Source organism: Mus pahari, chromosome 12 (assembly GCF_900095145.1).
Source record: "Mus pahari chromosome 12, PAHARI_EIJ_v1.1, whole genome shotgun sequence".
Lineage (NCBI taxonomy): Eukaryota > Metazoa > Chordata > Mammalia > Rodentia > Muridae > Mus > Mus pahari.
In genome coordinates, this window is record NC_034601.1 from 7,205,706 (window position 1) to 7,231,752 (window position 26,047).

A 26,047-nucleotide genomic window follows, 5' to 3' on the forward strand; every position below is an offset into this window, starting at 1 on the left:
CACAGAGAAACCCTGTCTTGAAAAACCTAAAAAAAAAATTTATGTCACCATACCTGGCAACATTTAGTCTTTTTATTCATAAATTTTTCCTGTATGAACATTTAAGCAGTTGGCTATGTAGGAGAGGAGTACTGACTCCTTCAAGCTGTCTGCTAACTCCATACATTCACCATGGCCTGTGTGACACAACATAAAAGGCTTACAAGCCACATAAACTGGCCATGAGAGAGCTGGGTTCTTGGTCTCTACTATCTTCAGCTCTGTGTCCCACAACCTGGTATCCTGGGCAAGCACACATCTCCTGAAGCCACAGAACTGAAGCTCACTCTTGCCACTTGACTATCATAACAGGACTTTTGTTCCTGTTTCTTCACGGGCTTTGCACCTGACAAGGCCCGGGAGTTTGCCTGGATCTCACGGCAAGTCTGGCATCATTTCCCTGAGAGGCCATCCTCTCACATACAGACTTGACAGTCACTGCTTAGGTGAAAGCACACATTACCTGATCAGAAAGCCGGCTGGCTGCCTGCTCAATTTCTGTCCTGGCAGCGATGGACTGGCCACACCATGGGGCATAGAAGAACAGCACCACCACCTCAGAATCTTGGCGGACATGGTCAGCATAGTCCAGCTGCCCCTGGAAGAGGTCAAGGACCGGAGATCTCGAGGAGAAAAAGCTGACAGGCGGCTTTGCTGGTATTATCACGTCTTTTGCTCGACTAAAAAAGAGTAAACACAAACAATTTCTCCACTTACTTTTTTTCTTCCATTACACTTTTGTATGGAAGAAGAGAGAAGACTTTTTTTAAAGGCCTCTTTTGAGTAAGAAAATAAGAGTTTGCAAGTCACTGTCCTGAATAGAAACCAATACACCATGCTAAGGCAACACCTGGCTGGGACAGTACAGATGCTGGGCACTGTCCCTGCAGGTGTGGGTTAGGGAAGCAGTAAGTAATGACACCATCCATGGTCTCACTGCTCACAACCCAAAATTTCGACATCACCCCTTGTAGCCTGACAGTCAACAAAAGCCATTGATCTCTGGGCACTGCTGCTGCTGCTCTATAGCTTACAAGTATGAGGGACCGTATACACCACCATGAGTGCAGATCCTATAGGAGACATTTACAGGTGACTCAACTTTCAGAAAACATAATTTATTAAGGGGAGTTGACCTGTATCTATCCAGAGCATTCAGGGAAAGGCAACTGTAATGCATAATTCTACACACTAACACTAATCCGGGGTAAGAAGGATGAAGAACAAAGTAAGAGCCTTAATTGGAAAGATTCCCCACCGTCAGAGAGGCTACAACTCTCGCATCAGGCACATGTGTATAATGCTAGAGCATAAAGCCCTGACCACAGTGCCCTAAAACAATACATCACACCAAAAGAAACTAAAGGAGCAAAGAAAAAATAAAACCCAGAAGGAACAAATGAAAACTGTATCAATAATCACAATTAAAAAAGATTAAGCCATTCAACTAAGAAATGACTACTAAGGTCTTTACCAACCTTACATCTGATAGAGGGTTAATATCAAATATATACAAAGAACTCAAGAAGCTGGACTCCAGAGAACCAAATAAACCTGTTAAAAAATGGGGTACAGAGCTAAACAAAGAATTCTCAACTGAGGAATACCAAATGGCTGAGAAGTGCCTAAAGAAATGTTCAACATCCTTAGTCATCAGGGAAATGCACACAACCTTGAGCTTCCACCTCATACCAGTCAGAATGGCTAAGATCAAAACTGGCGAGGATGTGAAAAAAGAGGAGCACTCCTCGATTGTTGGTGGGATTGCAAGCTGGTACAACCACTCTGCAAATCAGTCTGGCTGTTCCTCAAAAAAATTGAACATAGTATTACCTGAGGACCCAGCTATACCACTCCTGGGCATATACCTAAAAGATACTCCAACATATAACAAGGACACATGCTCCACTATGTTCACAGCAGCCCTATTTATAATAGCCAGAAGCTGGAAAGAACCCAGATGCCCTTCAACAGAGGGATGGATACAGAAAATGTGGTACATTTACACAATGGAGTACTACTCAGCTATTAAAAACAATGACTTCATGAAATTCTTTGTAAATGGATGGAACTAGAAAATATCATCCTGAGTGAGGTAACCCAATCACAAAAGAACACACATGCACTCACTGATAAGTGGGTATTAATCCAAAAGCTTGGAATACCCAAGATACAATTCACAGACCACATGAAGCTCAAGAAGAAGGAAGACCAAAGTGTGGATAGTTCCATCCTTTTTAGAAGAGGGAACAAAATACCCATGAGAGAAGATACAAGACAAACTATCTGAGTAACTGCTCTATGGCTCAGACACAGGCAGAGAGGCTGCTGCCAAGAGCTTTCTTCCTAGAGGAGGAAGATGGCAACGAAACACGTACACAAACAATCAGCAATAAAAGTTACACAAAATGGCTATTGTTGTGGGAGAACTCAGTATAGAGCTATAATTCGGGGACACAGACAAGCAGATAACTGTGCAGAGAGGTGAGGAAATGTGTTCTGAAGAGATTCTAAAGGTTGTTCATTGGTGGAATTATTTTCCTACCATTCAAATGCAAGTTAAATTGAGCATGAAGGCACACATTTATAATTCCAGCACTCAGACAGCTAAACAGGACAATAAGCTCCAGGCCAGCCTGGGTTAAAGTGAGACTCAAATACAAAGCCAAGGGATTGTTAAGAGCTCAGCAGTTAGGAGAGTGCCTACAAGAGCAGTACCAAGTTCACTTCCCAGCACCTGTGTGCCCAGAGCCACCTGTGACTCAGGTTCTGGGGCATCTGTGGGCACTTGTACTCATGTGCACAAACCCACACAGATTCGCACTTAGACATACACACATAACTCAGTGTTTGTTTGGTTTGTTTGTTTTTAGTTAAAAGCCAAGCATGGTTATACACCCCTGTAATGACAGCACTTGAGTGGAGAAGGCAGTAGGATTAGGAGTTTGAAATCACCCTGGACTACATGAGGCCCAGGCTCAAAAAGAAACAAAAAGACAACCTGCACGCTTAGCATAAAATAATGCAATCTGGGGATAAATACAGGTGACACCAACTTATTATCTTTTACAGGTACAGAGGAGTTCTTAAAGTTAAAAGTCAGATAAAACACAAACCAAACAAAAACTAAACAGCCAGGAAAGAGAAACATGGCCCTCTGCCCTACCACAGACCCTTTTTATGTATCTCTCAAGTTTTGCCTTACACTTTTCAAAAATTACATGTAAATCAGAGACTTCCTATAGCTCTTAAGTTTATGTAGCACAAACAAACAAACAAAAACAAGAATTGGTACTGAACAATAAAGGCATGTTTAAAAACAAAAAAGATGGCCAGGTGTGGTGGCCCAGGCCTTCAATCCCAGTACTCAGGGATGTAGAGGCAGGTGGATCTCTTGAGTTTAAGGCCAGCTTGGTCTTCACAGTGAGTTCCAGGACAGCCAGGACTTCAGAGAAACCCTGTCTTAGGAGAAAAAAAAAACTGTTGTTTACTGTCTGTGCACATGTGTGTGAGTGTAGGCATTCACATGGAAGTCAAAGATAACCTGGATCTGTTCTCTCCTTCCACCATGTGCTCAAAGATGAAACTCACATTGTCAGGCTTGTGCAGTAAGTGCTTTGCCCACTAAGCCATACTGCTAGCTTGTAAATTCGATTTATATGATATTTATACTTTAAATCTCCCTTCTAAAGGCAACTATATACAATGCAGCTTTATTCCTAATAAACATACACAGGAAAGCAAGCAGAGTGGATTCGTGGAGACTGAGTGCCCATAAACAGAAGTGGGCAAAGATTAGAGGCCCAGAACACCCACAGTAACTCACTGTGGTTCAACTCCAAATTCACCTTCTTATAGACCACCTACTCTGAACTAAGCTTGACACTGAGGAGGGCAGTCATTTATTTCAGACTTGTACTATGAATAAAATTAAGTGTGAAAAACAGACCCGATACATTCTTCCTTAAGCCTCTGTCCTCATTAAAGATCTTAAAATAAGGAAAAGAGCAACAAAAAAATGTCAGGGTTTGTTGTACCATAATATCTTGACACCATTCTACGAAATAAAGTCCTTAAACATTCATCTGAGTTTATTAAAAAGGCTGACCTATTGTCAGCACCATAGAAAGATGCTTGAGGAAGTGAGACTGCAGGCTCTCTCTCAGCCAGAAGCAGTTGAGGAGCTCATCCTGACAGCTCCCCAGACTGATTTAAACTCTTAGATCTTCCTGACGTCTCAAAGGTCATGTCTATCCACAAAGTCACGTGTTTTTGTCTCAGATCAAACACTGAGCACTGTTTTCACAGCTGGGCAAGCTGAAGTAAATCAATTCCTTGACGTAGGAAAAGGACTGCTAATCTGAATCCAAATGGCAAGTTGCAATATTCCACCTTGTAAAATACTTTCTGTATTTCCCTTATAAAGACAGTACCAGTCTAGTTGCTCAAGATAAACAGTTCAAACTCCGGGCCAGGTGTGGTGACAAACACTCTTAGTGCTTTTAAACACTTTAGCGTAGCACCCAACACATTGCAAACACTAAAAAAATGAGTCTCTTCCCCCTAAAACCCCCAATTTTTGACCCATCTTGACCTCAGGGATCTCATATTGTGTTCATTACACTCAATCTGTGCCCAGATAAATCTCCCTCTGGACAGAAGTGACAAGAGGATATGTCAAGTGACAACAGAGTTTATAAACTGCAATTCCAAATGATATTCTGATGATCTGAGGCATCTACACAATTATCTACACAATTATCTAAAAAGAGGCACATTAGCTTCCATTCTTCCTAAACTCCAGCATACTCAGGCCTTTTCCAAGTTTCACAAACAGACCAAGCTTGCTCAGACTCCAGATCTTTGCACTTGACTGTTTTGTAATAGCTCTTACCTCAGCTCTTCCACCACTGCCCCCTTCCTTTCCTTGTGTAAGCGTCTAATGCCATTTTCCCATGAAGGCCCTTTCTGCCCTACCCACCCTCATCCTTCTATTCCCTGCATAGCACTTATTAAGGTCTCTGAAGTGTTTGTTTATTGTATATCATCACTTCAATGAGAACTCAAGGGAACGGGAATTTTTGTCTTCAGCATTCACGGGTGCTCAGTACAAACGTGCACTGTCAGTATATCAAATGCTGGGTTCCCAAAAGCGACTGAGACCCCTAAATGGCTTGTGAATCACTACACTGCAAGCATTAAGGAAAATGGAATGAATTAAAACAGAGTACTATAGCCTGGGCAAGAACTGACATGTGCACCCCGAGAGACCCCAACAGGTGAGAAGCAGCTCAGAAACATGGCCAAACGCCCTCGGTGCATAATTGATATAGAGCAGCACCCAGAAACGCCTCCCGCGGAACTAGGAGAGTGGGGGGACCGCGGCCGCCGGGAAGGTCAAGCCTGTGGTCGCAGGCAAGGTCAGGCTCGACTTCCCCGAGGTAGACACACAGCCCTCGACCCCGGAGGCCCCGAGCTGGCCCCGCGCAGCCGGGCTGGCAGAGCTCTGGCCGCGGAGCCCGAGTCCCGGCAGCCTCACCTGCAAGTGAACTTGAGGGCGAAGAGCAGGGCGCAGCCGAGAGCCACGGCCCCGCACAGCAGCTCCGGCCGCTGGCGAGCCATAAGCGAGGCGCCGCGTAACCCGCGGCGGATCCGGCCCTCCAAGGACGCCGCCGCCCCTGCAGGGCTGAGGGAGCCGGAGCCCTTGGGGCCGCCACCCTCGTCCTCGGCGTCCTCGCTGTTGTTCCCGCCGCCGCCGCCGCGGCCTCCGCATTCCGACATTACATGCTCCCCGTGGCCGGCTTTATACCGTCGCTGCCGCCACCTCGGGCCCGGGGACCCGGCCCCGCACGTCACTCCCGGACCTCGCAGCCAGCGGCGCTAGCTAACCCGGACTCTCCACGTCAGCCACACTTCAGAGACGCCCCGCCCTCCGACTCGGAGCCTGCGCGAACGCCGGCTTCCCGCGAAGCCACGCCCTTTGGGGGCCACGCCCTCGAGCCTAGGGAGTCTGCGCGGGTGCTCGCAGCACTCGCGGCCGCGTCAGCCTTTCACAGGTCCCGCCTCTCTTGTACAGACTGCGCAGGCTTGCAGTCACTCAAGCTAGACCTTGTCCTTCATTCACAAGGCTGACGCTGCATCCTTGTGCCAGGAAGCTAGTTGGGGATGTCTCCTAGCGAGTCCTTCGGTTGGTCGGTCCATCCGGGTACTGTTAGGGCTCAGATTGTCGCTAATGCCAGGGTCTGTGAACAGACCCAGCAGAGCATGGGTGCAGTTTGTTATCTCTGCTTTTCAGAAAGGGGGGCGGGGGAGCCTCGTGCAGAGGCGGACCGGAGGACACAGTAATAAAACAGAGATCGGCCTGCTCTGTAATGGGGTAGTAATAACGCTACATGCCTTCTGCTTCAGCTTCTGCTTGCAGGATTCTACCTTGACTTCCTTCAATGATGGATTATGCTGGTAAAGTGTAACCAAAACAAACCCTTCCCTCCCCAAATAGCTTTTGTTCATGTGTTTATCACACCAGTAGAAACCGTGAGACAAGTACTGATAAATGGTAATTACATTCAACAAAAAAACCCAGCCGTAAGTATAAGAATGGATGTATTTTGTGTAATCCCATTTCTATGACCCATGCTTGATGTGCAAATCCACAGAAACAACGTTTAGAAAGTATCGGAGTCAGGACATTGTCTGCCTCACACCTCCCAGCAATAAGAATCACCAAGGCTAGTTTGGGCGTGGTGGCGCACGCCTTTAATCCCAGCACTTGGGAGGCAGAGGCAGGTGAATTTCTGAGTTCGAGGCCAGCCTGGTCTACAGAGTGAGTTCCAGTACAGCCAGGATTATACAAAGAAACCCTGTCTGAAAAAAAAAAATTTAAAAAAAAAATCAAGGGCAGCCTAAGATACAGAGCGAATTATCTTCATTTTTCCTCCCAAAATTAGGTTTATATGAGTTGTGTATAATTTTTTTAAACCAGGCTTGGTGGCACACAACTGTGATCCCAACTACTCGGGAAAACAAGAGGACCACTTGTACCAGGACTACATAGAGAGTTCAAGGCCAGACTGCACAATTTAGCAAGGCCCTATTTCAAAATAAAAAAGTTTCGGTTGGGGCTGGAGACAGTAAGAATACTGCTTTTGCAGAAAACCCAGGTTTGGTTCTAAGTTACAGGTAGTTGAACTACCTGTAACTCCACTTCAGGTAGTCTGATGTCCTCCAAGGTACTAAATGAAGTGTACACACCCACAGTCACACACATATAATTAAAAATAAAATCTTTTTGTAAAGTTGGTAGGGAGGGGGAAATAGCCTAGATCAAATGTTACCTATGTGGGGCTGAAGAGATTGCTAGTGATTACAAGAGCACTGGTTTGTTCTAGAAGACCAGTGTTCAATTCCCAGCATCCACACGAGGCTCATAAACGTTTATAGCTGTAGTATTAGGGGATCTGACCTCCAGGGGCACTGAGTATATATGTTGTACACATAAACTATAAGATTATTTTAACAAAAAAAACCCCACTCCTAACATGTGCCAGTTAGTATTCGTTTTCCATACTATCATCAGGGTACTGGAGGTGGCCTCCATCTCCCACCCCCACCCCCCACACTACTCACCTTAACAACCTGCAAGTTGCCCAAACTCTTTCCTAGGTTTCTCAGCATCCTACCTCTTGAGCTTCATCCTGAGGAAGTGATTCTGATCAGGCATCTAAGGGCCTGGTTCCTTGCCTCACAGGCAGCATGCTGTGCACCCTTGCCCACCAACCACTGCCCTGCTGCTTTCCTCCGTCTGTGCTGGTCCCACCTCTGAAAGCTATCAGGGCTGCAGGGAGACAAGTGAGCTTTTCTATGTGTCTCATAACTATTTCTGTGTCTCATCTTACACAAGCCCTCAATCATCTGTCAGTGACCCCAAGGACGTGTTAAGGGTGCTGGACATGCAGAGCCTCTGAGGACCTCACAGCTCATGTCTCCAATTCCAAAAGAAGCTGACCACTCCCAGCTAATCATTTGACACCAAAGGGTGTCAATTACCATGAGAAGCCTCTTAATCACTCTAAATCTTGAGGCACTAGGGTAGAGAGAAAAGCTGTTTCCATGTACTTCCAATTTGCAGCTTATCACTCACTGTCCAAATACAAATACTGTTTTAAAAACAATTTATGGGGCCAGTAGGTAGTGGGGTACACCTTTAATCCTAGCACTTGGGAAGGACAGGCAGGTGGATCTCTTTGAGTTCCAGGCCAGCCAGTGCTACAGAACAAGTTCCAGGCCAGCCAGGGCTACACAGAGAGACCTCAGCAAAAAAAAATAAATAAATAAAGGTAGTAAATTGAATTCAGTCAACAGAACCTTGTAAAAGTGGGGAGAGACCTGATGAAAGAGTTGTCACCTACACACACTGGCACATATGTATCCCCACACTAGATGTGCACACATCCACATTCATAATCAATTAGAAAATAAACCCACTCACTTGCACACCCAGGCTTGGGGGCGCCCCTTTAACCCTGACTCTAGCAACTTGAGAGGTGGTGGCAGGAACTTGCACACCCAGGCTTGGGGGCGCCCCTTTAACCCTGACTCTAGCAACTTGAGAGGTGGTGGCAGGATGATCAGGAGTTCAAAACTAGACTGAGCTGTGTAAAATCCTGTCTCAAGCCAAAACGAAAAACATTTTGTAAGCTCAGCCTACAAATGCAGGCTACCATCACTACTTAGGAAGCAACAGTGGGAGGACCACATGTTCAACCACCTCAAAATAAAAGACAAAAACAGGCTGGCATTTAGTTCAAAGGTACAGTATCCACTTAATATGGACAAGGTGCTAGGCTTAAGCCCCAGCACCCCACACACCAAAAAACAAACAAAACCTCTCTAAAACTGGGTTCCAATAACTCCTGAAGGAAAAAGGACCACACCAAAACTATGAAAGTCATCTCTATGTAAGATCTTTTATTACAAGCAATATTGGTCCATACACTACACAATACCAGCAGTACAAGTTGAATCTTTCAAAAAAATCATCATTTAAACAGCAAAAGACCAAGAAATAAAATTTGTGTCAATTATTTCCAAAATATTGTTGATGTGCATGATCATCAGTTCCCTTACCACAGTGAGACATACAAATACAGAAAATACCCATTTAACAGACACGGTGCTAAATGGTTATTTGACTTAAAAATCTGAGTTAAGAAAATCCTTTTTAGCAACCTACATACAGATAAGTAGAAGACTTTATTATATTAAATAACTTCATTCCACTAAAACACATAAGGAATTTCAGCCATCATGTATTCCGATCCCACTGTGCATTACACTCACTGCTGCGGCTCTTACCTCAGAGTCATCCTCAACCTTACCCTCTTCCCCACCACACCTCATCCAAGCTTCTGTCCAACAGACAGCAACCTGGCAGCAAGTCCCTTCGCCAGCTGATGCCAGTGGCTCTGCAAGAGCTTAGCCAGGCCTGTCAAAGAGCCTTTTTCCTATCTACTGTGGGTTGCTGCTCAGGAGGAACAATAGATGCCAATCAAGCAGAAATCTGCAGCTCCTCTGCTGTGCCTCTCAACACTTGCAATTTTTCTGGTCAGTGCTCTGATTGAGTTACATAAAAGCCAGCGTATTACTTTAAATCTTTAAACAAAAAACTATATTTTCCAAAGTCATTATCATTTGGGACAATTAAGTGATCTTTCCGTGCTTTCTTGAGTTTCATCTGTAGGGCCTTTCTTCTTTCTTCCCATTCATGAAGTTCAGCATTTCCATGTGCAAATTTACAGCTGCTTCCTTCTGTGCAGGAGCCACTTATATACCTGTCAGGAGTATATGATGCAATTAGAAACAGTGTCAGGACTCTTGAAAACACATTCTTCTTTCTCCAGCGATCTGCATACACCTTCTGCAGTCATAAAGCTGTCATTTTCCCTCTCTCTTGTGGCTGCTGGGGATGAAACAGAGGGCCTCCTGCCTACTAAGCCCATGCTCCTAACCACAGAGCTGCATCCCAGATCCACTTAGGAAACATAAGCCTGGGACATAAATCTTTTATGGGTACAATATACACAACAGGGAATTAGTACTATAAACTATTTAAAAGTGTTCCATGAGCAAGTCCTGCTAGGGCTGGGGGCCTAGCTCAGTGAGAAGTGCTGGACACAGAGGAGGTCACTGGGTGCCCTGCTCCATCGCTCTCCACCTGATTCCCTTAAAGAGTACCTCACCCAAACTAGGTGAGGCTGCTGGGATCTAAGCTCCAACAGCCCTCTGTCCGTGCCCCTCCTACAGGCAAACATGTCTGGCTTTTCACATGGATTCTGGGGGCTTGAACTCAGGTCCTCATGCCTGTCCAGTAAGTAGTGCTCATACATGCTGGATCATCTTCCCTGCCTCAGTTTGGGGGCAAGGTACATAAAAAGAAAAATATTTTAAGAATCGTATGATATTTAAAATTATCCAACAAGACTATTTTTGTTTTCTTGTGATGTTGAGCCTTATGCATCCCATAACTCTGATTGTGTCCCCAAGTCAAAGGCTCTAAATTTAGTAATTAAATACAAACAGTAATTTTTTGAGGGAGGGTTGTTTTTTCTAGACAGAGTTCCTCTGTGTATCCCTGGCTATCCTGGCACTCACTCTGTAGACCAGGCTAGCCTTGAACTCAGAGATCTTCCTGACTCTGTTTCCAGAATGCTAGGACTAAAAGTGTATGCCACCACCACCTAGTACTTGTTTTTGATTTTATATGTATACGAATATGCCTGAGTATGTATGAGACTGAAAGATCATGTCTAATCCCTGGGAACTGAAGTTACAGGTGGTTGTGAGCCACTTGATATGTGTAATAAGAAAGATCTGGGGCCTCTCAAAAGGCAGCAGGTGCTCATGTCTGCTAAGCCAGCCCTCCAACCCAATGCTATATTTTTTTTTTATTCATTAGATATTTCCCTTATTTACATTTCAAATGTTATCCTCTTTCCTAGTTTCCCCTCCAAAAATCCCCTAACCCCAACCCACCCACTCCTGCTATTAACCTATCCCTCCAACCCAATGCTATATTCTAAGTTTATATATAAAATATAACTTTAAAGCCACTAATTTGATGAGCAAAGACGTAACAGAGCTCTGAAACTCAAAAGGTGGTGAGAGAGAGTGTGGACGGGTGCACCCGGATATCGTCACTGGGTGTTCCAGTGCCTGCCAGGTCACAGCACCATTACCAAACTACCACCCACTTCCTACTCTATCTGCAGACAAAAAGACCATGGAAGGGCCATGGGCTCAGCCCTCTCCACAGGGAACCTTCAGGGGCCTACACACCTCTCACAAATACTGAAGTACCCAGTGGGGAAGCGGTGCTGCCAGCAGTACTGGTCGTCCTCAGTGTGGAAAACCTTCTCCTTGTGCTTCTCAGAGGAGATATGGTCTTGCCATTGCTTCTCACTGTTGCAGTTCTTCCCACACATCCAGCAGTGGAAGTCCACCTAAAGTATGCAGGGAGATGTGCTGCCTGAGAGCCTGGACCTCCCACTGCTGCCTGAACGTAGTCCAGGCTCCACTCTGGGTAAGCCAGGCAAGGGACATATAATCCAAAATCAGACATGGTATCAGCACAGGACCAACTACAGTATGGGAACAGAAGCCAACGCACAGGGAGTGCTCATCCAGTTAAGTTCAGGCAAGAAAGCCAGAGAAGCTGTTGTACAAATTAGGTCATTTGAAAGGCAGTTAAGTATTCTGGGAAGAATTAACACCCTGAGGAAAAGCAGGAGCTGCACAAGGTCAGAGCAGGCCAGCTCTAGAATAATCAGCAGCAATTCTACACAAGTGAGTCTCAACAACACTAGATTTGCATCAGGCACCCAGAAAGTAAAGATGCTGGCCCTGCAAAGACAGAGATACACATAAGACATCCATACTCACATGTGTCCTGAGCACACACACACACAAGACCAGGACAGACAACAGTCCTGCAGTGGTGGTGGACATGGATAAGATGCAGGGTTGAAAACAGGAAACAAGTGGCAGGAACACACATGTGCATGCACACACATGCACATGAACACACACACACACACACACACATACACAGAGCTGCCAGGTGCTCAACACGCCATGCTGACTACAAATGAACAATAGCCACATAATAATGGCCAGGTATGGTAGCTCACATCTATAATCCCAGTACTCTGGAGGCTAAGTAAAGATGATTGCTCAAATTCAAGGCCAGCCTGGGCTTCAGAGTGAACCTCTGCCTTTCATTTAAAGGGGGAAGGAAGAGCAGGGCCACATCACTGATACATAAACTTAGCATAGAGAAATACACCAACTGGATCTGGTTCCTCTGGGAAGAACAGACTTCCAACTTTATCTGTAGTACTTACTTTACTGACACAGCACATTAACATCAGATTACTAGGAGTGATGGGCCCAAGCCATTCATGTTTTCTTTACTTTTTACAAAGGTCTCACTGTGGAGCCTTAGCTGACCTAAAACTTGCTATAAGAGGCTGGCTTTGAACTCAAGAGATCACCTGCCTCTGCTTCCCAAGTGATGAGCTGAAAGGTGTATATCTCCTTGTGTCACTTTTGGCTTTTGAGATAGGTTCTCACGTAACCCAGGATGGCCTCCAATTTGCAGGCATCCAAAGATGGCCTTGGATTTCTGGCCCTTCAGTCTGGAACTCCCAAGAGTGCTGGGATTAAAAGTATGCACCACCACATGCAATTTATGCGGTCCTGGAGATTAAACCCAGAGTATTATGCATGTTAAACAACGACTCTACCAACTGGGCTGCATCCTGACCTAGCTTCTTTATGGTTTTAAAATTAAGATTTTTAAGCAAGATCATTTCAGCACAAGGAGACTTAAGCTAATGGCAAAAAAGCACAGAAGAAAGAAAGACACCAGACAGAAACGGGCTGCAGGGGACAGTCAGGCTTTGGAGGAGGGAGGGAGCCCTGACACAGGCGTGCGTGAGCAGTGGTACTTACTGTGACTTCAGCATAGTCTGTTGGCATGTGGATCTGCTTCCCGTTTTCTTTGCTACAGTGACTGGCTGTCTCATCACTTTTTTCAGTTTTTTGGTTCTTCAGCCAGAGTTCATAAAATTGCTCTATATCATGTACTGAAGAAAAAGGAACCGTGCTCAGCAACAACCACGAAATGCCATTCAAATACACATAAGCACGTGGATTGCCTGCCTGTTGCTACACCTTCAAAACAAATGTGGTGCACATCTTTACTCCCAGTACTCAGGAGGCAGAGGCAGGTGAATCTCTGAACTTGCGGTCAGCCTGGTCTACAGGTTGAATTCCAGGACAGCAAGAGCTACACAGAGAAACCCTGTCTTGCAAAACAAAACAAGGGCTGGAGAGATGGCTCAGCGGTTAAGAACACTGACTACTCTTCCAGAGGTCCTGAGTTCAATTCCCAGCAACTACATGGTGGCTCACAAACATCTGTCATGGGATCCGATGCCCTCTTCTGGTGTGTCTGAAGACAGCAACAGTGTACTTATATAAATAAAATAAATACATCTCTTAGAAAAAGAAAGAAAACAAAACAAAACAAACAAAAAAATCTGAAGTAAAACTATTTAGATTCAAAAGTGAGCTATTGTCTGAAGCAGCTGTCAAACTCCCATCTACCTGACGGCCACAGCTGGGTCTTGTCTGGAGTCCCAGAACCGAGCTGTCACACTGGACAACTTTTAAGGAGGCTGCCTCTTCTATGCAGGATGCAGAGGTACAGACTCACAGCAAGTGTGGCCTAACCAAATGCACATCACAAGTCAGCTTCCACACAAGGAGGCTGTGGTTATGCGTCCCGCAAGCAGCAGCAACAGCACTGCTAGAGCTGCAGCTGAAACGTGCACGCTGCACGCTGAGCTCATGGGCATCAAGGACAGAGAGCACGAACTTACTTTTGTTATCCTTCATGTAAGTCCACACTTCCCGTTCCTCAGGACTATGAGCAAAGGAACAGTTGCCAACATACTGACACTTTTTTCTATTAGCAATATGGTTGCATAGCTGTGTGGAGAAAAAAAATATATATATATAATACATACATACATACATATACACATACACACACATACACATGCATGCATGCACACATATATACACTAAAGACAGGGCATTGCTTAGTATAACTAATTTTACATTAGAGCAAAATAAGTCTTATGATCAGTGCTAATGCTTAGTAGTACAAATTTTAAGATTAATTTTATTTAAATGGACCATAAGCCCAAAATACATGATAGTGATAGCAAACATTTCTATTTCAGAAAGTTTCCCAAAGAAAGTGAAGCACAGAATGAAGGAGTAAAAGTTTCCCACAAAACCACATACTAGGGGCCTCATATCATCTCTGCAGTGAACATCTGATCCCCTCTCTGTCAAGCAGCTACTGCTTTCTTCCCATAATAGTCATGAGGCCTCCACCCCAGAGCTGGGGACAGGAAGAGCGCAGCTTGATCCACAGGTTACTAGACAGCACTAGGAAGCGTCCTGACTCAAAGCTCTAATGAGCCCACACCGACAGCTAACCTCAGCCACAAGTCTAGATACAGTGTGTATCTGAAGACACCTGCCGCACTAACCAGGTCAGGGAATTGAGAGGCTTTCCAACAGCACTCCTCTAGTTAGGTGGAATTATAACTAACAACAGGAACAGGGAGGCAGGAGTAGGAGAATGAAGTGACAGCAACCATCAGACAAGTTTTCTCTGAGAATCACCAGTCTCCAGGAAACAGGAGAACCTCTATCACCAAGAAAGCTCATCCCTAGGTCTCAGCAGCTGTCTAGCTGAGATGCAGCAAAACCCCTCAATTGCTAGCTGGGCTGTGTGCTCTTCACGGGAGCTGGCCTTCCCACCACTTACCTTACAGAACAGAGAAGCTCAGTATCTGCTTTGCAAAACTCTCAACACTACATTTTCTCCTGAGATGACAATCAGTAACTGCACAGGAAAGCCTACCCGAGGCCAGCAGTCTGTGTGTTGAGTCAGCTTGATCGGGGACTCAGGTACAATCTTTTTGTTTGTTTTCTTTTGTTTGAGACTTTGAGAAAGGGTCTGTTTATGTAGCCCTGGCTGGCCTTAAGCCAGGATAGCCTTACACTTGTGGTGACTCTTGGGCCTCTGCCTTCTAAGACCTGGAGTTACAGGTATGAACTTCCATTCCTGCCTTATCCAGTCACTCAAAAATAAGGAACAGGGAGCGCACGGCCAGGCATTGTACTGGGTTTCAGAGACTCCCATAACAGGTCACTGTCCTTATGGTATAATGAGCCCATTTACCAGATAGGCAAATGAAGCCACAGAATATTACAGAATATTCTGAAAGAGAGTGTTTCTACCTCCCCACAATCTCTACACTACACACACACACTCTCACACACACACACACACACACACACACACACACACACACAAAATTTGTTCTAGGAAATGGGTCCCTACAACATCTAACATGGTTGGGGTACAAGAGTCAATAAAGCTGCTGAAGTGTGGCGTTAGGAGAGAGCTCACCACATTCAAGCTTAAAGAGAAATCAACAGTCCTGGGCAGTCCTCAGGAACTACAAGAAGAACAAGTTATTTGTTTTGGCAGTTCTGGGGATTGAACTCGGGACCTCACACATGCTAGACAAGTACTCTATCACTGAGCTACAACCCAGCCCAGTTGCCCTGTTTTAGCCAACTCTCTAATAATACACCCTCATCTTTTACGGCCCAAGATATCAGAGTTCCAATAAATCTCCTTTTCACATAAAAGCCATCTGATCCCACTTCAGTTAGAGTAGATCGCTGCCTAGCAAAGACTGGCCTTGTGACTCGCATTAAGCTTTCCAAAGTTACAAGACACACACATGGGCGGTGCAATGCTCAGCCTGTGCTTCCTTCACTCTCCAGCCACAAAGAGGACCATGTGCCTAGCTTCTCTGACAAGACATTCTGGCATGTTGTTTGTCAATACTCCACATGTCCCTATCTGTTACATCACAGTGTGAGCCTCTGGACTGTCTTGTGAAAAGACAAGTCCATAGGTAACAACTGACCTGCCTGGTTTTGGGATTGTTGTGGCCACTTAAGTCCCTCCCCAAACAAGAGGTGCCGCTGAATGAGTGAACTACTGTCCTTCTGCTATGATAGCGTGGTGCTCTCGTCCCAAGAAGTGTGGAGAATAGGAGTGTGCATCGCTGGCACTGATGTTCTCTTCTGGGCCACCTTAGCAAGTCTTCTTTCTTTGAGTGTCTGTGTGTGTGTGTTGGGGAGTGGGGTTGAGACAGAGTTTCTCTGTATAGCTCTGGCTGACCTGGAATGACCTCTGTAGACCAGGCTAGCCTCCAACTTGCAGAGATCATCCTGCCTCTGCTTCTCGAGTACTGGGCTTAAAGCAGTGTGCCACCTCTGCCTGGCATCTTTGAGTGGCTTTTAGCCTGCATTCCATGTTGTAGTGAAACAACAAGGTGCAACAGGAAAAATGAGAACAACTGTGTCTAGCAATGCTGACAAGAAAGGTGGCACTGGCTTCACCTCCAACTCAGGTAAAATAAAAGGAAATCCTCATTCGGTCCCCAAAATAAATCCCTTGAAAGATTAATTAAATTATGCCCTAACTTTCACTCAGCTCTGGTTATCTGTTTACTCTGTCTACATAACCTATGAAGGAAGCAGCAGTCAATATGAAAACTGTTCATCACACACATACAACATGGAGCAAGGAAGAAAACCAAACAGCGTCAGTTTCATCACAGCTGAGGAGCAATACTTAAAGGGCTTTGAGCTTCAGTCTGAATTAGCACTACTTTCTAGTCATTGAAAATGCCTAATTGTAAAAAGTGGCTTAAAAATTACGTATGTACATCAAACTGTAAAGGCATTTGTTTCTTTGTGGGGAGAGGACGGATGTTCATCCACTTCTTACGTTCAAAAGACATCGCTCTCATTGCACGACGTTCTTTGGTCCACCTAAAAAAGATGGAGTTCAGAAAAAACAACACTCGGGCAAAAACCATTACATAAAAAGCGAGCACAGCATGTGCACCCAGAGGGCCAAAGAGTCTTCTCAACCCTTCTAAGAGATGCCTTGCGTGTCTACTGTCTGACCTCCTCTTGACACTTTTCAGCATTCAGAACAAACTAAACAAAGAAAGTGGTAAAGCCAAACAAAATGCTACTCAAGAAATCAGCTCCTAGATCCTCCAGAGCCTCTGCCTTTCCATCTGTTACCACAGCTAATTACTGACTTTTCAGTGTCCTGGTCTCCTCTCACTTGCATGACTGGACCCTATGGAGCACAGGGACTTACAGGCATCCACACATACTTACGTATGCTGTGCCTTGGCACTGCAGTACTTTCTGTTCCTGTCTGGTTCAATGACTTGGCCATTTCTCAGACACTGAGCACATACAAACTTTATCTCCATGTTAAGTAATCCAGGCATTATTTGATTACCAAGGACCTTGAACAATGAAAGATCAATTATAATAGAAACCACTTTTCGAAAAACAGCATACAAAATCGCCATGCATTTTGTACCAGCATAGTTGTCTGGCTCTTATGACTTGACAAATACATATATGCTGATAGTTAAACTAAACTGTCCCAAATATGCAAGAGAATCTGATAAAAAGATTACAGACTTATAGATGCCAAACCTCAGCTGAGAGAAGCTAGTTGTGAAACTCGGTGGCTTTTGGGTGGGCCAAGGAGAACAATGAATAAGCAATTTAAACAAACCATGTAGGACACAAAACTCCAAACCATAACCTATTACCCATATCCAAGAAGTGCCAAAGGTCAAGACCCAGTGTTTTCCTAAATGAGCTAAACAGGAAAACTGTGTCCTATATCCCTGGAAGATATATATCACAGGCTGCCATAAGCTTGATTATGGCAATCGACCAGCTGCAAATATGTTTTCACAGAAGAGTTACCCAATGGAATAGAAGAAGTAAAGGACTGCAAGTATGACCCTGAATCTATCACAACTCCAGCCCCAGCTAGGCAACTCCCGAAGGCACCCAGCTCACGAGGAATAGGGAGATACCTGCACTCCGGGCATGCTTGCTTGCAAACTTCTCCAATATTGTATGGATTGTTGAGCAATATCATCATGGGAGATACCTAGGAAATGTACAAGTTTCTCTTAAAGAACACATCACAGTATCCACTCATCTGGGCTCAGTCAGCCTAAGAGAATTCTTAACTCTCCAGGTCTCAGGTAGCCTGATCCATCAGGGATGAATATACATTGCATCACATTTTTTTAAATGGAGTATTTAACAGGCACAGTTCTTTGTCTTCTGAGGAATCCTTTCCCTACTAATGAAATCTATGCTGCATGTACAAATTTGTGTTAATGATAAACTGCATGAAAACACATCCAAAATAGGTAATTCTTTAAAAATACAAACAAATATTACAGTAGCCAAGCAAGATGGCCCGGTCCTATATTATCAGCTACTAAGGAAGCTGAGGTAGGATTCCAAATCAGGTCTGCTGGGGCTACAGAGTGAGTTCAAGGGCAGCCCGACAATGTAGTAGTGACCTAACTGACACAAACAGCAAAGAAGACAGGAGATAAAACTTAGTGGCTGAGAGTTTGCCTAGAGTACACACGGCCCTAAGTCCAATCCCACCAGAGGGATGGAACTGCATACGTACATTTTTTATTGCATGTAATTTACTTACTCTGTGTCTGTGCATGCAAGTGGAGCTCAGAGGGCAGGGCACACGTCAGCTTTCTCCTTTCACATGGACTCAAGGGATCCGACTCAGGTCAGCATGCTTGGCAGGAGTGTCTTTCCCCACCAAGCCATCTCACCAGCCCCAAACTGTTATGGAATGAGCTGGCTTGGACGTGTGGTTCTCCTTACTACTATTCTGTCCTCACCACACCTGACTCCTCCCTCGCGCAGGGACAGTGACAAGCCGACACACCCACCTCTCTCACTTTGCATGATCCAGACTTTCAGTTCGATAAGACTATGGGCGTAGAAGCACTCATCTTCCCTCACGCAGCCGTAACGGACTTCATGTCGACATAAATCAAGTTGACATTGTTTATGAAAAGAACGTATTTTGGAATATTTTACTGTGGTCTCTCTCAAAATATGGACAAGGCACCTAAGACAAAAACGAAATAGCATTTTAATACTGACGGCTCTGCCAACTTTGAAAACTATACATATACGTACAATGTCTAGTCTGAAAAGCCATTTTATTAAAATTAGTACCAGAAAAAAATTACACACGCAGCTTTTAACGGTAAAAAACTTACAAACGCATGTCACGAGAAGCTATAAATTAATGGTCTTTTCTATACTAAGTAATCAGTCTAGTAATTCAGTACTTAATTCTCAGACAAATGAACAAAAATACTTTTTAACTTTTTCTAATATGTTTATTTAGTGTGTGTGTGTGTGTGTGTGTGTGTGTGTGCATTAAAGGCATGCACCACCACCGTCCAGCTCACTGTTTTGCTTTTTGCTGGCTTCTCATTATATAACACCTGCTGTCCTAGCTTGCTATGTAGGTTAGGCTAGACTCAAATATGTGGTCCTCCTGCCTCTGCCTCCTGCGTACTGAGATTCTAGGCATGTGTCATAACACCCAGTTAAAAGACACTTTAAAATAGTTATTACTTATCAAAACAGCAGAAGGGCAACAGGAACCCCGTCTACTGACTTTTTCCCTTTTCTTGAAGGCAGCGGTCTCACTATGGAGTCCTAGCTGACCTGAAGTTCAGAGGTGACCTGCCTTCAGGTCCTCTGCTGTAGAGCCAGTGCACCTCTACATCTAGTCTACCACTGACTTTACTGGATCTAAGAACATGGGTCTTTGTCACTATAAAAAATGAGAAATCACCAACATACTTATTGTCCTCAAATTCATGCTTTGTGACGGGGTGAGAACAAGCAGTGGAATTATCTTTATTTCTTTTACTTATCATTCTAGGTTTATGATCAAAACATTTCTGAAATAGAAAGAAAAGAAGGATTATCACACAAATATACGTAAGTCTAAGTTTTGTGCCCAGAATACTGCCTTAGCTTCAGTATCATACATTTATAATGAATAATTTGTACCAACTGATATTCAGCAGGAAGCCTTACTACTATGCACGCTGCTCTGCTTGATTTCAGACATGATCTCTATAGCCCACCACACTGGCTTGGAATTTAAGAGTGATGCTCCCGCCTCAGACTTCCGAGCACTAGTATTGCAGGCATGCACCACCAGGCCCAGCTTTCTTTCATTCTTTCAAAGAGTAGGAGTAGCTACTGGCTTAAACCTCAGAGAGGTGGACCTGCCTTTACTTCCCAAGAGAGCTAGGTTAAAGTGTGTACACCATGATGAGAAAAGTAGCCCTAGCTGGCCTGGACCTCACTATATATATCAGACCGGCCTGGAACTCCGAGAGCTCTGTCTACTTCTGCCTCCCAAGTGCTGGGGTTAAAGTCACATGCCATGGACCCTAACCACAACATTTTTTTTAAAGATTTATTTATTTATTTTATGAATGTACACTGTCGCTGTCTTCAGACACACCAGAAGAGGGCATCGGATTCCATTACAGATGGTTGTGAGCCACCATGTGGTTGCTGGGATTTGAACTCAGGACCTTCAGAAGAGCAGTCAGTGCTCTTAACCGCTGAGCCATCTACCAGTCCCCAGCCACAACATTTTTAACGCAGTGCTGAGGCCTCCATGCATACTAGACTCTCCAATGAGTTACACTCTCCACCACTCTCACCAAATTTGACAGCAGAAAATGAGTCATGGGGAAATCACCTCACAAAGGAATGTAAACTCTCCATGATGCTCTTGGAGAATTTTGACCACAGTAAGGATGATCTTTCCATTGCCACCAAAGAAAGCCTCTCGACTGAATGCCCCTTTTCTTTCCAGGGTCCACACATCTATCTCTTCTTGGCAATAAGCAAATGTACAGTGGCCAGAATATCGGCATTCATCATCTGCAGCAACATCTGGAAAGGCAGGAGAGACAGAGACACCTGTTTTTTCAGGGCCAATGAATGGCAAGCTCATTACAGTATCAGCGGAACATCCCAGATAATTCCGATAATCCAAGCAGAAAAGTCACTCTGGGGCAGGATGGGGTGGGATTCTGTCTTCTAGTTGAATTGTTTTGATGGCAATGGGGAGAAGATGCAGGGATGCATCAAGGTTGAAAACCGTTTTATGGGAAAAGTGGAATGGAAATGGGGTTAAATTATCAAAGCATGTGTTACATATGTGTGAAAAATGTCGTTGTGAACAATCATACTCTCATAAAAAAATTGGACTTAAGAGAAGGCTCAGCAGTTAAAGAGCACTGCTGTCCTTGCAGAGGACCCTAGGGCTGCATCCCAGCATCCACACTGTGGCTCGGCACCTTTGCAACTACTCTAGACTCTGCAGGCCCTGAACTTACAGGTACACAGACATATATCCACGTCAACACTCATACACATGAAATAAATGAAAATAAAAACAAAAAGTAAAACACATCTGGAAATAGCGGTTCCCTTTCTTTTTTCGTTATTCCTTAGTGGCTTTCAAAGCTCATTCCGATGAAGCTTAAACCGAATGCAAGTCTTCTCTGAAGCACATTCAGAGCTTCAGTCCAGGTCTGTGATTCTATGGAGGCGAAACTGAGTTCCATGTTTAAAACTCATTCTAGGCTGTGTCTCCACAGACTTTAAAATACATACAAGATGTAAAAAAAAAAAAAAAAACACACAGCAGAAACAACAAAAATATGAACTGACCTGATTCAACCCAATACTGTGCTCCCAGTCTAACCATCTTTCTCATTACTTTTTGCTTTTGTTTTTCTGTGCATTGGTACTTTGCATGCATATATGTGTGTGTGAGGATACCAGATTCCCTGGAACTGAAGTTACAGACAGTTGGGAGCTGCCTGGGAACTGAACTCAGGTCCTCTGAAGAACAGTCAGAAGTCTTCACCACTGACCATCTCTCTACACCCTTGCCTCACCATTTTTAATAACAGGAAATATTGGAACAAATGTAGCCAACAGATACAGACAACAAGGCCTGAGGTTAGTAGAGTGATTCTCCAAAAGTTGGTAAGTCATGTAACATACAACAATTATTAATTATAATAAAATACCTTTGCATATATAATATGGTCCTTCATAATTTGTTTTTGTTGGTCTTGGACGTATTTTTTTCCATGATTTATCTTCAACATTTTTTATCCTACCAATTAAAATATCTTTCTTACATTTATGATCTAAATTAGCATGGTATGTGAAATCCATTAACTTAGGGCCTGAAAAAGACATAAAGAAGATTGTCCGTTTTTTTGAGCAGAACAAGTGACTTTCAATTGTAGCAGCCGTTTATAAGCAGTCATGAGCAGGTGAACCCTGACCACGCTGAGATTCCATCAGAAGGAAGCTGCCAGAGTAAACTTGTCCATGGAGCAGCAGTGCTGCCGAAGTGATCTCAGGAGGAAATCTAACTGCTCATAAAAGCAGAGACAGGCAACAATTTGAATAGTGTCTGGAGCAGATACTGCCTGCTCCTCCACAGCTTCCTCCCTAACATTTCAAAGTCACCAGAGCCAGGGCTCATTCCACCCGGTCACGAGCACCTCACGCTCACCCAGGTGCCCGCTAGTTTGGTGTGCTGACCTGATTTTACAAAGCAGATCTGGCAAGCTTGCCTCAGCTCGTGGGTTCCTTCCAGGGGATGCCTAGGAGTCCCTGATGAAAACGGTTTAGTGATCACACTTCCAAAAGAGTTTCCAAAGTCATTTCTAGGCTGACTTGTAATTCCCAGAAAATTTTCAGAGGCAAACAAACTACCTGGTCCATTCATCTGCAAAAAGAGTAAGAAAACAAAACAAAACAAAAAAACAAAACAAAACAGAAACAGGCAACAAATATTGTACTATCACTAAAAAGACCTGACTTCCCATGGAGAGTAGACAAAGGCTGCCGCAGTCCTGCCCCAGTGCACTTCTCTATGCAACCTGTCTGTCTCTGCACTTTCGTCTTTCAACCCTGGGCCCCCATAGCAATGGCTTTAGTAATGGCTGTTACTAATGACAACTGCTCCGCTTCCACAGGACACGCGTCTTTACGTTCTGCTCTATGTCTCCTGATGTGTTAGGCTGCCCTAAAGCTTGAACTATCTACAATGGTGATTCCTTTGCTCTGACAGATCCAGTCACACACTCAAAACATTTATACTGGGTGTTCGGGATGCGTCTTATAACACTATTTCCCACAGCACACAGAAAATTCAAAGGAGATTCTCATTTCCAACCACATAATCCAGTTACTTAAGTACAGGCCTATATTCAATCTTAGCGACGAATTCACAAAAGAGGAAGTGACACTTACAAGTAAAAGGGAGGAATTACTGTTGTTAAGCGGTGTTCCCTCTCTAGCAGTTGAGGTGCACAGATCTAAAATAATAAAAAGACTTCAACAGACCTTTTCACTCTAACCACAGAATCAGCACACAAGGGCATGGCACCTGGCTAGCTATGGCTTCCCACAGCTCTCCCATCCCGATCCTGTAAGCTTTCTTACTACTGACAAAAGAGGGCTTAGGATTTTTCTTCTAGAAGCCATGAGCAAAAATAACCCCTAGCCATTATTGGAAAATTATCTACAGCAGGTCTACTCAATAGGACTAAGAGAAACCTAAGAAAGTAATTCCCATATTCAAGCAACTGAGAAGACACCTCCTCTCTGACCCTAAGCAGCAGGAGCTCAAGGGCTGCCTCATCTCAGCCTCCCATTCAGTGACTTCCCCTCTGTCATCCTGGAGCCCATGGTTTTCAACCTCTTCACTGTAAATCTCTGAAACAGTAATTTAGACTTTTACCCTTTCACTATGTAACAATTTCCCCAAAATATATGAAAAATTTCCTCACTATTTATGATATGTAGAGATACCAGGGTGTAGCTCAACAATAGAGCACTTTATATATTATGTGTAACACTCCAGAAAACCAAAGCAAACTAACAACAAAAACCAAGTATTCTGCCTATTATTGTTCAGACCAAGACCTCAGTACTCCATGATAAAATAAGGACATTGGGCTCAACAGATGATGGCCCAATCAAGTCTAAAAGTTATTAAATTAATTAAATATTTAATTAAATTAAATTTTAAAATTAAATTAAATTAAAAATTAATTAAGTAATTAATATTTAAATAATTAAATTAATTAAATATTAAACCCAGATGTGAAGCTAATTTTAATGTTTTCCCAGTTTGCATGCTTTAAGATGGAATCAACTTTTAAAGCAGAATACACTTTAATTCATTTGCCCTGAAACAAAACAGCAGCCTGACCAATCATATGATCTTAAGTCAGTGACATTCCCATGCCTACCCAAATGACCTTGCTTCTTCCTCAAAATGGCAGTTAAGTCAAGCCAAGTTCAAACCTGAAGGATCCCTCTTTACAGTTTATCACAATAAAAAACAACCCAAGAGACTACCACCTAAAAGTGCTTTATACAATTACAATGTATATTTTTATTTTTAGAAAATTGACTGCAGTTATTTATAATTTAGGAGAAAGCCTTACCTCGTTTGGATTCAGCCACTGAAAATGAATTTAAAGAAGAGTAAAATTCTTCCAACGATGAAGTCAGAGGTGGAAAAAACTCTGCAAAGGAGGGCTCAGGATACCTTGCACCCATAGACAAGGCTCCAAGCAGCGATGGTGTCCTGAAGGGCAAGCTTGGAGCTGCACTGGCAGTCGGGAGGGGTCCTCTGAACAGAGTGGAGGACTGAGGAGAAGAAATGGCAGCAAGATCCAAGACCCTCTTTCATTGGCTTAGCTTTTACCACCAGCTTATCAAAAGTGCCCTCCCCCACCATCCCTCCATGCCCCAAACTGAGGGAAAGAGCTACACAGAATGCCTGTATCCAAATGAAGGCTCACTGTAACAATCTTAGAGCAGCGTTCTCTGCCCATTGCGCTATACCCACCCCACCATGATGGACTGATTCCTGATAAAAGTAGAGACTTTTTAAAAGAAAGGGTCCCGTGTAGACCAGTTCAAAACTTACTGTGTTACCACAGACGGCCTTGAGCTTCTGATTCTACTGCCCTACCTCCCATGCCATCACGTAGTACTGAGGGTGTAACTAACCTAGGGCTTCATTATTTATTTTGTAATTATTTTTAAACTTTTAAAATTTGTTTAAAAAGGGGAACAGGGGACAGCAAGATGGCTCTTAGGTTAAGGCACTTGCTGTCAAATCCAACAAGGCAGAAGAGGACTGACTGCTGCTATCTGTCCTCTCACTTCTCCACACCCACACACAAACACACGCACAATAAGTAAGTGCTACAGATAAAGATCGTGTGTGTGTGTGTGTGTGGTGTATGCATGTGTGCTGGTGCTGGTGTGCCTCTTCATGTGGGCATGTATGAAGGCCAGTGGCTGATGTCAGGGCGTCCTCAATTGCTTTACCTTATTCTGACACAGGGCATCTTTACTGAACCAAGAGCCTGTGACTCAGCTACATTGGCTGGCCCGGCTGGGAAGCACTGGTCTCTGCACGGCCTGGCTCTGGCTTACAGGCAGGGAGCGCGTGCTCCCAGCTCAGGTCCTTACACTTCAAGTTACCCACTGAGTAAACTTAGGCTTAGATTTCAGTTTTTTTAAAAAGAGATTTGTTTACTTATATGTATTGGTGTTTTACCTGCTAGAAGAGTTATCAGATTCTCTGGGAGTTACAGACAGTTGTGTCCCATGATGTGTCAGGGTGTTAGGAACCAAACCTTGGTCCTCTGGAAGAGTAACTAGTAATCTTAACTGATGAGTCATCTCGCCAGCCCCAATATCTAAGGTTTTTTGGTTGGTTGGTTGGTTGGTTGGTTTTGTTTTTCGAGACAGGGTTTCTCTGTGTAGCCCTGGCTGTCCTGGAACTCACTTTGTAGACCAGGCTGGCCTCGAACTCAGAAATCCGCCTGCC

The 26,047-nt window shown here is 44.1% G+C and overlaps 2 protein-coding genes across 7 annotated transcripts in view; both read right to left on the reverse strand.

Annotated features, from left to right (window-relative positions):
* Txndc11 (thioredoxin domain containing 11) overlaps positions 1–5,948 on the reverse strand; it is a 60,568-nt gene extending 54,620 nt beyond the window's left edge. For 2 of the 3 annotated variants that reach the window (XM_021209199.2, XM_029544867.1), the window contains exons 1-2: positions 5,579–5,948; positions 503–719 (exon numbers count right to left, since the gene is read on the reverse strand). In XM_021209199.2, the coding sequence (XP_021064858.1) occupies positions 503–719; positions 5,579–5,820 (459 nt within the window). In that variant the 5' untranslated portion in view covers positions 5,821–5,948. The remainder of the gene's footprint in view (positions 1–502; positions 720–5,578) is intronic. The other variant, XM_029544868.1, reaches the window with a different exon arrangement.
* Positions 5,949–8,980: 3,032 nt separating this feature from the next.
* The window catches only part of Zc3h7a (zinc finger CCCH-type containing 7A), a 37,003-nt gene continuing 19,936 nt past the window's right edge, over positions 8,981–26,047 (reverse strand). For 3 of the 4 annotated variants that reach the window (XM_021209496.2, XM_029544479.1, XM_029544480.1), the window contains 14 exons: positions 24,648–24,852; positions 23,446–23,510; positions 22,732–22,918; positions 22,206–22,367; positions 20,861–21,057; positions 19,942–20,042; positions 19,011–19,192; positions 18,114–18,190; positions 17,392–17,525; positions 16,926–17,031; positions 13,980–14,088; positions 13,048–13,181; positions 11,374–11,537; positions 8,987–9,869 (listed from right to left, as the gene is read on the reverse strand). In XM_021209496.2, the coding sequence (XP_021065155.1) occupies positions 9,680–9,869; positions 11,374–11,537; positions 13,048–13,181; positions 13,980–14,088; positions 16,926–17,031; positions 17,392–17,525; positions 18,114–18,190; positions 19,011–19,192; positions 19,942–20,042; positions 20,861–21,057; positions 22,206–22,367; positions 22,732–22,918; positions 23,446–23,510; positions 24,648–24,852 (2,013 nt within the window). In that variant the 3' untranslated portion in view covers positions 8,987–9,679. Of the gene's footprint in view, positions 9,870–11,373; positions 11,538–13,047; positions 13,182–13,979; positions 14,089–16,925; positions 17,032–17,391; positions 17,526–18,113; positions 18,191–19,010; positions 19,193–19,941; positions 20,043–20,860; positions 21,058–22,205; positions 22,368–22,731; positions 22,919–23,445; positions 23,511–24,647; positions 24,853–26,047 lie in introns of all 4 variants that reach the window. The other variant, XR_003844877.1, reaches the window with a different exon arrangement.